Source organism: Myiozetetes cayanensis, unplaced genomic scaffold (assembly GCF_022539395.1).
Source record: "Myiozetetes cayanensis isolate MyiCay16 unplaced genomic scaffold, myiCay2020 scf6-25, whole genome shotgun sequence".
NCBI lineage: Eukaryota > Metazoa > Chordata > Aves > Passeriformes > Tyrannidae > Myiozetetes > Myiozetetes cayanensis.
This window is the reverse complement of record NW_026087853.1, coordinates 30,733,381-30,750,813: the sequence shown is the minus strand read 5'-3', so window position 1 is coordinate 30,750,813 and position 17,433 is coordinate 30,733,381. Positions and strand designations below refer to the sequence as shown.

The 17,433-nt window shown below is 37.8% G+C and overlaps 1 protein-coding gene across 1 annotated transcript; it reads left to right on the top strand.

Annotated features, from left to right (window-relative positions):
- The first annotated feature begins 403 nt into the window (after positions 1 to 403).
- Positions 404 to 8,876, top strand: EMC7 (ER membrane protein complex subunit 7). The gene is given in 7 exon segments (XM_050336690.1): positions 404 to 468; positions 805 to 970; positions 973 to 1,193; positions 3,216 to 3,335; positions 5,748 to 5,886; positions 6,412 to 6,492; positions 8,426 to 8,876. Coding segments are annotated over 7 exon segments (945 nt in total). The 3' UTR covers positions 8,579 to 8,876.
- The last annotated feature ends 8,557 nt before the right edge of the window (positions 8,877 to 17,433 follow it).

Genomic DNA, 17,433 nt, shown 5'->3' with positions numbered 1-17,433 from the left:
TTGTACTGGAAACAGTATTGTGTCTGTGACTTTAACATAACTCCTACTGCTTAGTGGTTTATTAGTAACTACTTCCAACACTATTCAGTTCTTGCATTTTTGGGTTTGCATCCCCAAAACTGCTGGAGTTTAATGCTTTCATGAGCTTATATGATGGAAGAACTTCACAGATCGTTGTCTCCAAAGTAGAGACAGCTAAAAGATACTGCCAGACAAATAATTCACAGCATCCCACCGACATGAGATGACATATGCTTTTTAAATCATGCCGACTATGATACAGTGTTTTTATTGTCCGCTGATGACCAGGTTAATCCTGTTTAATGATAATATTTTCCACATGTTCGGTAATTAACTCCGACATAAATAAGAGAGGTAAAAAGGAAGCAAGTGTAGCTACAACATGGCAATAAATACATACGACTTAACAGGACGTACTTCACGAAGGAAAATTAGGGAACAGGGAAGGTACTACAGCCCTCGTCGTTTCTCCTGTAAGTCTGTACCTCCCCACTAAGGAACACATTTTTGCGCTATTGTACATAATCAGAAGCAAATAAATCATTGTTAAAAGATGACAATTTAGGCCTTCATTGTATGAATAAATTTTTGTAAGCTTGATACTTCTTTTCCCTAGAAAAAGCGTGTTACTCTTTGCATGATAACTACTGAGATTTAAAAAAAAAACAAAAACAAACAAACAACAAAACCAAACAAACAAACAAAAGGATCCCGCCCTGCCTTTCCAACCCCCGCGTGCGACGCGGGCTGTGGGATCAGGAGTTGTTAGGGCAGACGGTGCAGGCTGAGCGCCTCAGCCCGGCCGCGCCGCTCCCGCCGTCCCAGCGCTCCGGCCCGCGGGGCGGCCCCGCCGCTGCCCCGCCCTCTCCGTGGCGGGCGCAGGCGCACGGTGGGGGCACGGGCAGCGATGGCGGCGCGGAGCGGGGCCGGGGCCGGGGCCGGGGCGGGAGCGGGGCGCTGTGCCTGGCGCTCCTCTGGCTGTCGGTCGCGCCGCTGCTTCGCGGCGCTTGCGGCTCGGAGCTCCTCGGGCCGTCGGAGCTGCCAGGCGGCGCGGGCCCCGGGGAGCGGTTTAAGATCGAGGGCCGGGCCGTGGTGCCCGGAGTGAAGCCGCAGGACTGGATCGCGGGGGCCCGGGTGCTGGTGGACGGGGAGGAGCACGTCGGCTTCCTGAAGTGAGCGGCGGGCGCAGCGGGCGATCGGGCCCCCGGGGCTGGCGGCAGGCTCGGCTCGGCTCGGCCCGGCCCGGCCCGGCCGTGAGGGAGCGGGGGCGGGGCGGGTCCTGCCAGGCCCGGCTCCTGCCGGGCCTGGCCGTGTCCCGGTCAGCCGCGCACGGCTGTGGGATTGCGGGGTCGTGGGCTGCCGAGATGAGCTGCTGGCGTTACACTGGCCCCGTGCCTTGTAAGGGACTAGGAACGGCCAGGCCTGCAGTGCTGTAGGTTTTGACCTCAGCCTCCTGCAGGCGTACCCAAACTGATGGCTCAGGCTGCTGGCGTTGTAGCGATCAAAAACATTGGAACTGAGTTATAAGTAAAAACAACCGCAAAACAAAACTCCAAACGCGTTTGCACTGTCTGGAGGAAAGTGTTTATTCTCAGCTTCTGCTGCTGCAAATTCTGCCACTTCGTTTCAAGAACCATTATGGTTAAATTATGGGTAAATTCTGGAGAAATGTTTGTTGCAGCTGTGGTTCTGTGTTACAATACCCGTGAAAAACTTTCACTGTACTGGTGAAAGCCAGTTCAAGGGACATGACTTTATTGCTTCACACAACATCGTGCAAATGCAGTTGGCAGTTGTAAAGAATCACATTGTCTTATTCAGTCTCAGGTGGTAGTGGGTATATTCAGATAAACAAAGGATCTAGAAATTCTAGGACATAGAAGATGTCCTCAGAATTAAGAATGTCATAGTTTCAAATGTAGAAGTTACCAGAACCATTCCAGTTATCAAAATAGGAAAATAATTATTTGATATAGTAGAGTTGCTTTTTGAGTATTGCAAGAGTCATTCTCTAGTATGAACATTTTTAGAAATCGGATTAGTTTCCTCACTGTGGTAAAAATTGAATACTTTTTTCTTCTAAAAAAACCAGTATTGAATACCAGTATATGAAGCGAGAATTCGCTGTGTCATATGAATATATCTTTAGAAAAAAAAATAGGAGAATTTTATTAAACTGATACTGTAAAGAATGAAAAATTAGAAGGAAATTCCTAGGGAAACATCCTCTAACAGTTGCAATATAAGATTATGGAAGCATTTTTAGTGCTTCAAATCATCACATAAAAATGGGAAGATGTTTCACTGATGTGCATCTTCGATGTTTCTCTGATGCATGTTTCTAATGTGTCAGGTTTTACTGAGTTTTTTGCCCTTTGAACAACGTTGTTTTGTTATAACTTTGAGTCTTATTTTTAGAAGAGATATCATTGATGTTGCTTTTAACACTAAGATTTTCTTGCTGGGAACTTCTGGAAACACATAGGAGGAAAACTTCTGTACTTTTAAGACAACTGGAGCTGAAGCTTTCAAGTATCCTTTTACTAATTTCACTGAATATTCCAGTTTCATATTTTAAAATAAAAGCCATCTGTATAAAAATCCCTTCTGTGTATGTGTTCGGAGCTCTTAGTTTCCTTATTGTTGTGATTGAGTTTTCTAGTGTGGGCTAGTCCTAAAGGGAGCAATTAAAATTAAACCTCTTCATTTCACAACAAACAAAGGCACAAACTACTATTACTGAGCGTTGCAAACCTTCCACACTATGTAGGATGTCAGTTTGGGGAGGGGGTTTGCTTCCAGCAGGAGTGCTGAAGTAAACTTCATTGTATGTATTTCAGAAGGAGGAAAGAAGGTATAAATTCCTTCTGCTATTACTTGAATACATGAAATGTAGCTACTTCAGATCTTACTTGGGCTGTGAAATTATTCTTCCAGCAAGACAATAACTTGAGGGCAGAACAAAATCTTTAACAAAACTAATAATTTCTGTTACTGTTGTGGCATACGTTGATGATCTCAAGGGTTTTGATACTGTGAGTGCTGAATGATTTAAATTTTTTTTTTTGGCCATTGTTATATTAAGATTTATAATATAAAATGATAGTCTTACAACTTCTTTTAAAAAACCACACAGCACCCTGTCTTGTATGCTGGAGCATAATGAAACGTAGCGCAACTTTCTGTTTTTTCAGGACAGATGGAAGTTTTGTGGTTCATGATGTACCTTCAGGATCTTACGTAGTGGAAGTTATATCCCCAGCTCACAAATTTGAGCCTGTGCGAGTTGACATAACTTCAAAAGGCAAAATGAGGTGAGCCTTTTCTGATTTGTTTCTGTGTTGGTTATTACATGTGCCTGACAGCGCAGTACAAGAATTAATGTAAACAGTGCTGTAGGTCTGATGTTTCATTTCAGACCATACATTTTAACTTCTTTTAACATCACTTCTAGGAGCATGTTTCTTAAAATCCAAAGTCTGATCTCTTTCTTCCTTTCGTATTTATGGCCTTAAATAAGAGAAATAGATTTTAAAAGTCTGTCTGTTTACTTTTATTATTTTCTTGTGCAGCTATCCTGAAATAAAATCTGGGCATAAATCAGTTAACTGCTTTATCATTTGCCAATACCTTTTTTCCTTCTTCCCTATTCCGTTTCTTTAATAAATGGTCTGTCAGGATTTGGCACAGTGAAACTCTAAAGTATTTCTGTTACATCCCCATAGGACACTTGTTAGTTACTGGTTAATAGTAGTAGTTGCTAGCCTGCAGTATTTCTGTAGCATAATTAGCTTGTTTTTTATGTTATGGCAAGAGATGTTATCCCAAACCACTCTAACTGTACACCTGTAACTGCAAGCTATTCAAGAATACAGAAAAAATGTATAACTGATGTAATAAGGTGATTTTATTTAAATAAGCATGTTCATAGTTAATTTTTCTTTGTTCAGGCAGACACAGAGTTTCTTAACTTCAAGATTGTCTTTTACAGTATCTTATAAAAGTTATCATTACATTTCAGAAATACAAACGTCAGTGTGAATACCTCCAGCAGTATATTTAGGGGAGGTTAAAAGTTGAAATCTCGCTGAAAATGCTGCTTGTTTAGTAATGAACAGTTTGTTTGAGCTCAGGTTTTTTCCAGACTATATAATTTTTATACTTTGTTTGGCAATATCTTACTGGCCACAATGTGTAATAAATACAGAGAAATAGACACAATAGTGCTGTAACGTCACCCTTAGAATTGTTTGGGTATCTGAGGACTAGTAAGGTAAAAAATCTGATGTTAAGTAAATCGCTAGGATATGTCTTCAGAGGAAAGTCGCAGTAGGCTTGGCATTCTGCCAGTCAGACAGGTAGAAACTGTAGTGAGGAACACAACTGAGGAATCAGAGATCCATGAAGAACGATGATACTTGAGGAAAATGTCAACAGGGCTTTTCTAGGGAACATTCTGCATTAAAAAATTATTGTAATTCCTAGAAAGAGAAAAAAGCATAGTTGATAAGATCTACTTGAAAATCTCAAGTTTTGGAGAAAATATTTAGTCATAAGGTAGGCAGGAAAGACATTCTATAGATGAGTATTTGGTGAAAATTTCAGAAGGAATAAAGTATTTCTCTTGTAATGGGCAGAAGTCATCCTTGGAGTTGCACAAGGCAAGTAAATATTTGTAAATTATGAAAAATGGGTCAAGAGTGACAAAGATGGTAGTAATTGAGTAACTGTCTAAATACCAGGCCCAAATAAATAACACCAATGAAGAACTATGGAAAATCCCAATAAAGTAATAGAGACTGAGATTCAGTATTGATAAATGTAAAGTAATGCACTTAGGCAGAAGTATTAACTTCACATACAAATAATTGATGCCATGAGCAAAGTAGTTAAACTACTGTTGCCTAAATGGCTGTGGGGAAAAAAAGATTCCAAGCCAAATTAGGTAGGAGATAAGATAAGGATGCAAAGGCTTTAATGAGCCCCCAGGCTTTCTGGAATACCCCCAACACGCCCTCCGGAATACAGATGTTCACACTTTTTATAATGATTTTCACCCAATCCCTGTCCAGCCACCACCCAGGTTCTGCCCCCCACCACGCCTCTTGGGAATTGGGTCTGGGGGTGTTTTGGGACCCCCTCTTCTTCATCTTCCTCAGAGCACGTAATGTTCTTGGAGGCCTTCCAGAGTCCTAGGCCTGAAGGTTGTTGCGTCTATGGCTATATCTTCTTCCGTAGGGTTAGGATGTTCTCTACAATTCTACCTTGAAAAAGAGTCTAAACAGGCTAGTGGAATTTAGGGGAATTGATATGGGAATGGGTAACAGGGTTTACTATGTGTAGCTGGTGTGTTAAAGGGTAAAGGGATAATATGCTGCTACTCTAAAATCTACATTTACTACATAACTACTTCTAAGATCTACAAAAATTAAAAAATCAAAACTCCAAGGTATCACTACACTACAGTGTGCTGAGCTGTATCTGTCTTTACACAGTATAGTTTTTCTTGTTCTTTACCAAGGTGACAAAAAATGGCTTGTTTTTGATTCTGTAAAAGATGCTGCTGAGAGGAACTAGTTTCTGAAAAGTGAAGCCTAGCTGACACTGCATATTTTTTTTTGTAGTGTATTATTAAAACTTTGCTTGGATTTTTTAGAAATCATCTTTTATTCTGTTAAATAAATTATTATGCTTATATTTTCAATTATTCACTTTTTGCTTATTAGAGCAAGATATGTGAATTACATCAAACCCTCTGAAGTTGTCAGGCTGCCATACCCACTGCAGATGAAATCCTCTGGACCACCTTCATACTTTATAAAGAGAGAATCTTGGGGATGGACAGATTTCCTCATGAACCCTATGGTATGTACAAGCACCACACAAAGGTTACAAGTATTATAAAGATCCAAATACAATTTTTTTCAGAAAATCAAGAATAAAGTAATTGAGAAAAGATGTGCACACTTTGCTCTTCCAAGAGGGTTGTTTTATTTCTTCTTCACTTGCTTACAAAGAGAAAGTTTTTCTGCGTCCTCTCCTCCCTGACATACCCACTCTGTGCAAATAGCCTGTAGTCTGCTTCATTTGACAACATGATCTTGTTCTAATAATGTGGAAATCAACATGTTGCAGAATTGTAATTACAACAGTTTTAAGTTATAACAGCCATTTGCTTTATTGCAATAGATTTTGAAATCATGTTATTTAAAGCACAAATACTCCTTTATCAGGTTTGTTTCCTGACAAATGAATTACTGTTACTGGGTTAGTGACTCAGAATGCAGTGGTTCTAGAGTTTGGCTGTTTAGTTAAAGATTAATGTTAGTATTTCTGAAAGTGTCTAGAGCAACAACTAAGCTGAAGAAGTATTTCCTATTTTCTGTGTAGGTGATGATGATGGTTCTTCCGTTACTGATATTTGTGCTTTTACCTAAAGTTGTCAACACCAGTGATCCTGATATGAGGCGGGTAAGTACATTCAGGTGATGCATACGTAGAGAGCAAAGATAATGAGATTTTAGGGTACAGAAAAGCAATAATAACAAAACTGGACTTTTAAAGAGGTCTTAATGGACATCATTTATTCAGTTAATGCAGTGTTGGTGTTCTGACATTTCCTGGCTCATGAATTTCCTGTTAAACTTGCTGAATTTGCTGAATGGTGTTTTCCAGACTTTCTTTAGAGTGATAAATGTAATTTCTCAAATTATCTCAAAATTCTGTAAATTTCCAGTATATTTCTGCACTATGTTTAAATCTAGCACTTTAGTTTTAGACATCATTTAATAAGTGTGTATTGAGAAGAGTATGATGTAGGGTTCTCTTTCCTGTCAGGCTAAAGCACAGTTTACTATGTTAAATCCAGATGTCATAGTAGTGTATATGATATGGAGTCTTAATGTAATCATTAAATTGCCTGATTTATTGTCCTTTATTATATTATTGTCCTTTCATCATGCAAAATGCCGAATAGCAGAAGGCTAGGACAAAATGGAGATTCAAGGTGTTTAGCTAAATCTTTTCTTATTTTTAGAAGTATTCCTTGCCTGTTGTGGATGGCTGTTTTTTGAGGGCTTGATTAACTAAAAACTCCTTCTGTGCTAAATGACCACTGTCTTCAGTAGTACTTTATAGGTGTCTGAATCTTTTTTTTTTATAAATACCTATAAAAAGCATATCAGAACTATGTAATGCTATTTTGGCTGTAATTTTGATTAAAAACTGGATACAGATATATGCTAGATATACGTAGCATGTTCTTCAAACCAAGCTGAACTCTGGAAGTTGAATTAAAAAAAGAAAAAAAACATGACTTGTGAAGGAGAAATTTTAAGTTGAAGGAATTTTGCTTGTAATTTAAGTTATCTTTGAAGAGTAGGAAAAGGGAGTTTTTAAGAACTCAGTTGCAGTGGTATTCTCTACATGATCATGTATAAAACTGTTAAGTGTATATCCAAATTCCATTTGTTTTGGGAGTGTATGCAGCTTGTATAACATTTTTCAAGTTAACTTGTTCTCTTGTTTTTTATGGAATCAGCACAGTACTGGTCTATATAGAAAGTTAACGATTTAGTAACTTAACTGCCTGTTGTTAGAGGCTTTAAGTGTAGATGTAATGTGGATGCAATAGTAACGAAGGCAACCAAAATGTCTTGAAAACAGTTAAAGATATATCATTCTGACTGGTGACTAGAAGAGCAAGGGGATAATCGCACATTAAATTGGCAATTGCTGTAAGCATTATTCCATTGTGGATGTGCAGTTCAGCTGTTATGCACTTCAGGGGTGGTTTGTTTTAAAACGTGCTAATTCACCTCATAGAACCACTATGCTAAATTCTAAAGTTACATTAAGCTTACCTGGATATATATTCTCATTAAAATCCTTCTTTTCATGAAGCAAAAAACCTTAGCTGTTGTAATAGCTTAATGTCAGAAAGTAGGGCAAAAAAATAACTAATCCCTTCAAACAGCAACAAAAATTTGTTAGATTTAGCATAAATAATACTAATTTAAAAACATCAAAGTGTGAATCTGTGAGAGCACAAATCTGAAAATCTAAATAAAAGCTTAAATTTTAAAATGGAGGAAAGTAGTGCTGAAAATAAATAATGTCATTTTTTAAAGATTTTTTTTAATCAGATGTTTGCCCTGTAAGACTGCTTAAGACGTGGTTACCATTTTCCATACACCAGTGCTTTTAGTTTTGGGATTTTATGTTTCTGTGTGTAGCTGGGTGTTTGGCCCTGCATAAAAATATATAGCAATATATACCTTGGAGGACTACAAATAGTGAAACAATATTTTGGGAAATTTGAAATCTTTCTGATACAATCAACTGATGCCTTAACTACAGCCAGAATTGTTACAAGCTATTAAGATTATCTGATCTTTGCATGCAGGAAATGGAGCAGTCAATGAACATGCTGAATTCCAACCATGAGCTGCCAGATGTGTCTGAATTCATGACAAGACTTTTCTCTTCAAAATCTTCCAGCAAGTCTGGTGGTAGCAGCAGTAAAACAGGGAAAAGTAGTTCTGGAAAAAGGAGGTAGTTGAGTCTTCCTCCCAAGTCTGAGTTTGCACAACTGTTTGTTATGTGCTGTCGTGTTTATTTGTCTTGAAAGATCAAAAAGCCACTACTGTAAACTTTAACCAGGCACAAAATCAGTATGCTACAAGTGTGGTTTGTAGCTTTTTTTTTTAGACTGTTATAAGCTGTTTTGTACTTGACAGTAAGCAAAAGAGGACATGGCTTCAATACTGTATCTGTATAAAGTTACTGATGATGCTGAATTAAGTATATTATTCTGTAGAGAATTAAAATAAATTATGTGATGTGCTTCACAGTAATGAATGTCTTAAGACTATGTATAAAAATATTTCAAAGATAATACAAGTGGAGTTCAGTCTTAAGATATCTTTAATGTTTTTAACTTGCTTGAGTTCTGAAATGAACAAATCATCCTTTCAAAATTGAGTTGTGGGTTTACTAAGTAGTTTGCTGTATCAGCTTGTCTCATGTTACATATAAAATAATTTTATGTTGTTTACTGCCTACACAATTGACAGAACCACTGAGTGGGTAAGGTTGTAAGGGACCACAGTGGGTCATTGGGTCCAAGCTCCCTGCTCAAGCAAGGTTGTCCTAGAGCACATGGCACAGGATTGCATCCAAATGGTTCTTGAATATCTCTAGTGAAGGAGACTCCACAACCTCTCTGGGTAATCTTTAGTTCAAAGACTTTCCACTTTGCATTGCCCAGTTTTATTATGATCTACTTTCTGCTGAAAACTCTTTGGGAGGGAAAAAAAGCAAAGTGTCCTTCATCAGAAAGTCTTTTAAGCTGGCAAGTTAATTATGAATCAAGGTATCTATATAACATGATGAATGTTTATCTTGGATCTTTTCTTTCTAAATCACGTATATCACTTCTGCAACACTGTTCGCTTCTTACTGTTTTCTGCATACTATGCTTTCATTTTATTGGTGGTATGGTTTGAGGCCAAATACAGAATTTTAAAGGACTTTAAAATTAAATCATTTTAAAATTAAAGAAAATAACTAAAAGTGTAGTAGGAAGATAAATCCCACTCATCTTTTAAATTATATTTCAAAGTACACAGCTGTTACTAAGTATGCTGAGTCACTGGCAAAAATTTATTCTTGAGCATGCCTGTATGTTATGAAGTATCTTTTCAAGCTACCTGGTAACTTCAGAGAAAAGTTGAAAAAATTGATTGTTTTCCACTAGATTTGCAAATTAAAGTGACAGCAATGCCTGTCAAATTGATAAGACCCCAGGCTCACCCCACAAGCTCATCAAAGAGGTTTTACTTCAAAAATATACAAGGCTCCAAAAGTCCACTCATTGGATTTAAAAGGGCCTTCAGGTCTTTTATACCTTGCGAGAGTGCACACGAAAAGGTCCTGCACATTTTTCTCAGGAGGTCAAATAACACACTTTTACTGGCAAACTTTAGAAAATAAGGGAACTTCACAAAAGTTTAAAAGGCAGCATTCAACCAAAATAAAGCACTTCACAAAGCAGTGACTTAGCACCTGCTAGCCCATACAGCTTAGCAAAATCCAATCCATCTTTTAGTTACCCAAATATCAAGAAAGGAGATTAGGAGAAGTAAAGAAAGAGGGAGAAAAAGAGAGAATTACAGCTACTACCCCAGATCCAGCATAGATCCAGCTACCAGGAGTCCAGGAGATGGCAAGGTCATAATCATGCGATGGCTGCATGGTGCTGGTTTTACCTGCTCTGGCTGCCTGTGGCCACCCCCTCCAGGCAGGACTTCAGGCCCACTGTGCATTCCGGAGCTCTGGGGCCGAGTGAGGGGCAGTGCTGCCTTTGTGCCAGCCATTCTGGGGCTGGGTCAGGGGCTCCACGGGGTGTGGTGTGGGCAGTGCTCCAAGTGTGCCTGTGACTGACAGCTGCTCTGGGGGTCCCCAGGGAGAAGGCTCCAAGGGGCTGGGGTATGGGACAGGGCACTGCTCTACCTTCTTGAAATTCATCCTGTCTGCCCCCTCCCCCTCTCACACACACTTGAGATGGTCCGAGCCAATAATTAATATAATAATCCAGTGTCTCACACAACAGTCCATGATTTTTTTTTCCAGCATAAATGCTGTTCTCTTCCATTTTTACAATTGCTAACTTCTTAGGTGACAGTATCCCTGGAGTGTGGGTACTGTACATCTGATTGCAAAAATGGGTTTAACATCTAACATTCACCTACAGTACACCTGAAGCAAAATCAATTCTAATGTATTTATTTGTTCTACCAAACACTTATTTTCTTAGAATACATAAATTTTCTTAGAGTACATTCTCAGAAGTATGCAGTGAAACATAAAAGCTGCAAAAGAATAAGTATTCATAGGATTAAGTCAACTTTTAAGATGCTGGAGAAGAAATAACCCAATGTTTTTGTGGACAATGAAGGCTTCACTCTTTGCAAAGTAAGCTACACATTTTTGCTCTTTTTTTGTTTTGTTTGAATAGTCTTTTTGTTGCATATATTAAGTAAGATATATTCAATGGTGACAAGAGGATATTTGGATATTCTTACTGAAAGGATTTACTGAAATGAATGCCATGTTGCCTTGGTGGGGAAAAACAAGCAAGCAAACAACCTCTTTCAGAGTATCTTACTGAAAAATTTATATGAAAATCAGGGAGCAGTTCTTTGAAGAGGGAGCAATTAGTATTGTTACTATTCTATCCTGAAAGTATAAGCCACAAGTTACTTTTGTTTTAACAATAGGAATGACAATTAAATTGCATTAACTTGTTTTAATCTCAGTTTGTTTGGTAGTTAATAACTGTAGTGATGCATTTTTCCATATTAGAAAGGTAGCAACAGTAATATTTCTGCCTCCTTTCATTGTGTCTGTTCACATTTTTGATTCATCTTCAAGGGAGAATGGAGAATACATTGAAAAGATGAAAGTCTGTTAAATGTTCAGAGTAAGAAAGTTGACAGGAATTGTAAAGATCCTAGCAAAACTTTGAAAGGAGCATATGGAATATTAAACGCTTCTCTTTTTCTTAGAATTTATGTATAAAGGTCCAGGCAGTTTCTTTGTGCATCAGGATCAGATGCAGTGTACTTGCCTTCCTCAACAGAAAATTTTGCCACACTCACAGAAACCTGTTATCTGAAAAATCCAAGCCCAAAAATCTTGTTACCTCATGTTATTGCCTGAATCTTGTACATTATTCACCTCATATTCAGACACCTTTGTGATAAAGTAATTTGTAGAAGTCTATTATAATCTGCTGCTGAATTAATGCTGGTACCATTATGGTACTATTGGTACCATTTTTTGATTTTGTTTTAATTTTAGAGCTGGAATCTGTCTGTCAAGTGAGCAAAGAGGTTGTATTTAGCCAGAGTGCCTTGGTCACTTAAAGGCACTTGGTCCTTGTTGTGGTTTAATTTCAGCCAACAGCTCAGCCCCACACAGCTGCCCACTCACTTTCTTCTGTGGGATAGGGAAGAGAATCAGAAGGGTAAAAGTGAGAATACTCGTGGGTTGAGATAAAGACATTTTAATAGGGAAAGCAAAATCTGCACATGCAGACAAAGCAAAACAAGGAATTCATTCACCACTACCCATGGGCAGGCCCAAGTTCAGTTATGCCCAAGACAGCACGGCTTCATCGTGCATAGTGGTTGCTTGGGAAGACAAGTACCATCCCTCTGAATGTATCCCCAGCTCTATAAACTGCGCATGAGGCCAGATGGTGTGGGATATCCCTTTGGTCAGTTGGAGTCAGCTGTCCCAGCTGTGTCCCCTCCAAGCTTCTTCTGTATCTCCAATCCCTTCACTGGTGGGGTTAGGTTAAGAGCAGAAAAGGCCTTGGCTCTGGGAAAGCACTGTGCAGCAGTAATGAAAATGTCCCTGTGTTATCAACAGTGTTTACAGCACAAATACTAAACATAGCCCCATACTAACTGATGTGAAGGATATAACTCTGCCATTGCCATAACCAGCACAGTCTTGTAATGTGATCTTGGGCTATCATACATACCACTAGGCAAAACTTACTTGATAGCTTTGCTGTTGCAGTTACTAATATAATGCAAGGTTTTCTTTCTGCAGAAAGTAACTGTTTGTTATAGTTCAGTTTTATTTTATGTACACATTTTTAGTAGTCTTTGTTTTGTGTTAGGTCTGACAACTCCTTTTTCAAAAAAAAAAATGTAGCTGCTTTTTAGTGAGGTTATTTGAGATAACATAAGGCAGACTGTATGTTGGAGCAACTGATACCTCAGAACAGAAATTAAAGATTTACAGAACCTGCTTGGACTATAGACAAGCTGATTTCCTTATTAGTGGAAAGACAAAGACATGCTCCCTCTTCTTTGACTGATAACCCTACTGCCTTCTGACTACAAGTTCTGGAATAAGTTCTTAGGCTTTGTCATTCGTTGACTTAGCAAGAGAAGTTGGTTCACCTTTCTGCTAGATTTCTCTTATGTTTTAGAGAGTTAAATCAGCTCACAGAAGGATCAAACAAATCACAAGGCTAACAGAAAGTAAGTACCAGAAACATGCAGTCAGAGGCAGGAATTCTCTGTTTCTGGTACTGAGTGTGAGTAATACAATGAGCTCACTGTATCTTAAGGATTTGTAGCTGAAGAGCTCATTTAGCTGCATTCTGAATGAGTGGGCAATTGAGTTTATGACAGGTCACATAGAAGGGAGAAGAGACATATTTTACTGAAGTCTGTTTTAGCTATTAATCATTTAAGACAGCCTGGAAGGTGTTCAGAACAGTTTGAAATAATTTTATCAATTACATCATCAAAGATGCTTACATTCTTCACATGTAAAGTAAAAATTAATGCGTAACTATCTCACCTCACTGTTTTGAACAAAAAATATTCGTTGATGCTCTTTATCTTTTTGATGAAGTGGGTATGATAATGGCTCTGTAAAAGGGGAGTGTATTGCTTCACAGAGACAAGCTGGCTTGTGGTTAGGATTTGTGTTTGTGAAGAGGATTTAGAATCAAGGGCCTTACATCCTGATGCAACTGTTGGACTTTGTGCAAATCATTTCTGATTTCTGTTTCAATTTCTTGTGTATGAGGTATGAGAAGCTTGTCCCATAAAAGTAGTTGTGAAGATAAATTTAGTAATGAATATTGGGTACTCAGATAGCATGGCTATGAGATCACTGAAGAAAATCCAATACGTAATCTTGTTAAAGAGCACCTTTGTTAAACATTATTATGTAGCTCTTGATACGTATCTATTAGAACAACCCATTTTGGTAACCACATGTCAAGATTTCCAAAGCAATCTAGGCAATTATAAGTGCGTATTATTTTCCAACTTAGTGAAAAGTATATTAAATCACTAAGATCCATTTAAACATCTCCATCTGGGTGTTAATGGACCTTGAATTGCATAAAAGTCATGTGTGATCAGTATCTCAAAGGGCAAAGTTTCTTTTACAGTTTGATTAAAGGAATCTATTTTTAAAGGCTAACAGTGATAGCAATACCTGAAGGTACTAAAAGGATTTCACCTTCATATCTAAAACATCACATCTGACCTTAATCCTGCTGCTATTAATAGTTAGTAAATAGTGAATTTGTATTCCTACAATTTTATGTTTCATTTGAAACCAATTTGAAAATAACCAATATAAAATATAAACAATAACAAATCCTTAGTTGTTTTCATCCTGGTGTGTCAGAATGAAATATGGATACATATGGCTATATATTACACTTATTTAACAAAGTGAAGGAAAATACAAGTGTTTACATCTGCTGTTGATGGGCTAAGAACTTAAAATTTTGAGCTTCATATCAGTGGAAAAACAGATTTACTAAGGAAAGTATGTTGAAAGGTTAAAAAAAAATACATACGAACATTTTGCACATTCTTGGGCAGGAAAAGCACAAGATGCACCTGTGGTATACAGGGCTTGGGAAAGTCCTATTTAATAGGCTTAATTGTGGTCTGTATCTTCATTAATTATCTCCCATGTCTAGGGAGGTTCTCTAGTGGTGTTTCATTTAGTAAAATATCTGAAACTATAACTAACTGTAAGGAGAAATATTTGGAGAAAGACCCCAAAGGTAGCAGAAAATGTAAACATTGCTGTCATGGCATATTTGACACAATTATCAGGGTTTGCAAAAAATTGTGGACGAAAAATGTTTTTGTGGTGTTCTACAGATTTTTTTTTCTAGATGACTGTAGCATTGGCAGTAGTGCCAGCATATATGGACAAATGGTTATAAGTGAGCAAATGAACTGTAGTCACAGCTTTTAGGAGAGCACTGGCTTCTGTTCTTGCATATTATCCAGGTGAGTGAAGAAACAACAGTGATCCCATATTTCTTTCCAGCTGGATGAGATTGCTGTACCATTCAAGAGATCAAGATCATCAGCCTTTCCCTCCATCACTGCCTAAGAACTGGGCACCCATTTAAGGCACTTCCCTAAATCTTCCCAATCTAGCCAGCTTTCCCCCACTAAGTATAGGCTTCATTCTGTATAATAGTCTGACAATGGGCTAATTAAATACATTATTATACTTTTAAGTGCCAAAAAACAAGCAGTATCAATAGTGAAAAAAAATTGAATTTCAAAAAGTCTTACCTCTTTCATCATTTCAGTGGCTGTGAAGACAGGACCCTAGATCTTAATGACTATTTTGAACTCTGTGTAAAATCAGGTGATTCAGGCCACAAATTAATACAACGTTCAGGGAGCTTTTAATCACAAAATTGTCTTTAGGAATAGTATTGAGTTTTAGTCTATTTTCAGACTGAGCTAGGGCAGGCTTCTGGAGGTCACGTATAGCTTGTGGCATTTTAGTTTATTTTATTTCTGTTGTTTTAAAAACCATAAAGGATTATGAATCCTCTGTCATAATAAATATTAAATCTTCAGGAAAACACGTCTACTTTTGAATTATAAGGTTATTCCTTTAATTATACTGGCAGTGACCATTTGATAATACTTGTTTCCAGTAAGGTTATTAAGATTTAATGACAATATAATTTTCTGTGCACGTGGAACTTTAGCTAGTTAGCTCCTTTATTAATGTTGCACAAAACATTACATCTGAGCTCATTTGTATTATGTATGTGGTTCTGCATGGCTGGTAAGAATAAAAATTAAAGGCTGTCATTCAGTCAAGGGCAAATGGTAGTGAATATGCCACAGAAAAAAACCTTTCACGTCCTTTTTTCAACCAAAACTGAATTTTCAAATGATTCTTTTAATCTGAGTACTAACTTAAAAAAAGTAATATGAAAGGTGGTGAAACTCATTTGAAAACAGAGCAAGCATAAAAATAAAAAGATTTTTTTAAAGGGTCATTTTTCCTCTTTGAAATATTAAAATATTCTCCTCGGAAGCTCTCTAGATTCTTTAAGGATGTTCTCACCATCTGGTACACGCAGGTGTGAGTTTTCCTTGTGTTTCAGAATGGAGAATAGGACACCCAAGCTCACAGTCTGGTGTGCGGGGCACAAGACTACTATTCACCATTCAGATGCAAGGAGAATTCAGTTAAATACTTCAGAATTATACTTTCCATTCTTGGAATCAGAGCAGAATAAGGCTTTAAACAAATTTTTGGGAGTAGGGAGAAGTGTTTCTTTTCCTACCGGTTGGTTTTCTCAACCATCCATATATGTGGTTCAGGATGCTTCAGCTTGGCAGGTGGGAAATGTGTGAGCTGTACTAGTAAAGATAATTTCTTGTCTGTGGTACTAAGACACCCTGAGGGAAAAGTGTAACTTAAGAAATTGGAGATCAAACCTTCTAATGAGACTGTATTTTTACAGTGCTAAACATTCTCTTAGAAAGAGGAGGAACTCAGATGAGAGGTTGAGCAGTTACTGAAAGACAGGCTTATAGTGAAATAAGTGCAGCAGCCATCATCATATTTACCAAAAGTGAGGAGAATTGAACCATGGTGTTATTAGCAGGTTTGTGATTAAAGGAGCCAGATGGTCCTTTCATAAAAATAGTACCTGTACCTGTAGCTTCGTAAGAGCCCCTGCCATTAGACATGTGAATCTGTAGACAGTAGAGATTCCTTGAGAAACCTTTTCCTGTAAATATCTTAGATGTGGATTTGAATTGTAGTGTTGATACTCTCCCTTTTGTTTTGGTTTGGTTTTCTCTGCTGCTTCTATTCACATGGTATTTACACAGCGGTTTTTCACTTCTATTTGTCCTTCGTTTTTATGAAGACCACAAGGGTCTTGTTGAAACTGCTGTAGCAAACTCTATTCAGCTGGTGTTGGCAGAAATAATTATATACATCACTTGTGCTTTCAAATGTTTTCATGGTAGCAACCAATTATTTATATCACCAGGTAGCTGACTAGTGGTGGAGAGGTCATTTGTCCTGGAAAAATCTGATCAAATTGATGTGCTTCTTTGTAGTATATTTGAGACTTATTCTATTGTAGATATTTTTTTGTTCAAAACCTTTAAGTGTATCCTGAGGAGAGTATTAAAAGGATTGTAAAGAATCAGACACAGTTCACTGCAAATACAAGAGCTTAATATAATGCACTGTTTACAGCTTTTTTATTGGGAAAAAATAAAATTGAACAAAATGTCCAAAGGGCCTGGACAGCTCATCATGAAAAATGTCAACTTCAATCCTAGTAACCAACACCAAAAGTCGCCTGCTGCTTTCAACCCACTTCATTAGTATCGCATTGGAAAGAAACACACTTATAGAATTCTGCCTCTTTCAATCTTTAATCTGTGTTACAAAAAATCTCCTCTCCTTCGTACATTGTAGCTCTTTATAGATCTTTTGTATATGATGGCACTTGTCCTCTGAAGCTCATTAAGTTCCTTTATAGCTTTGCAGTCCATCATTAGCCTTTTTTAAATCTTTTGT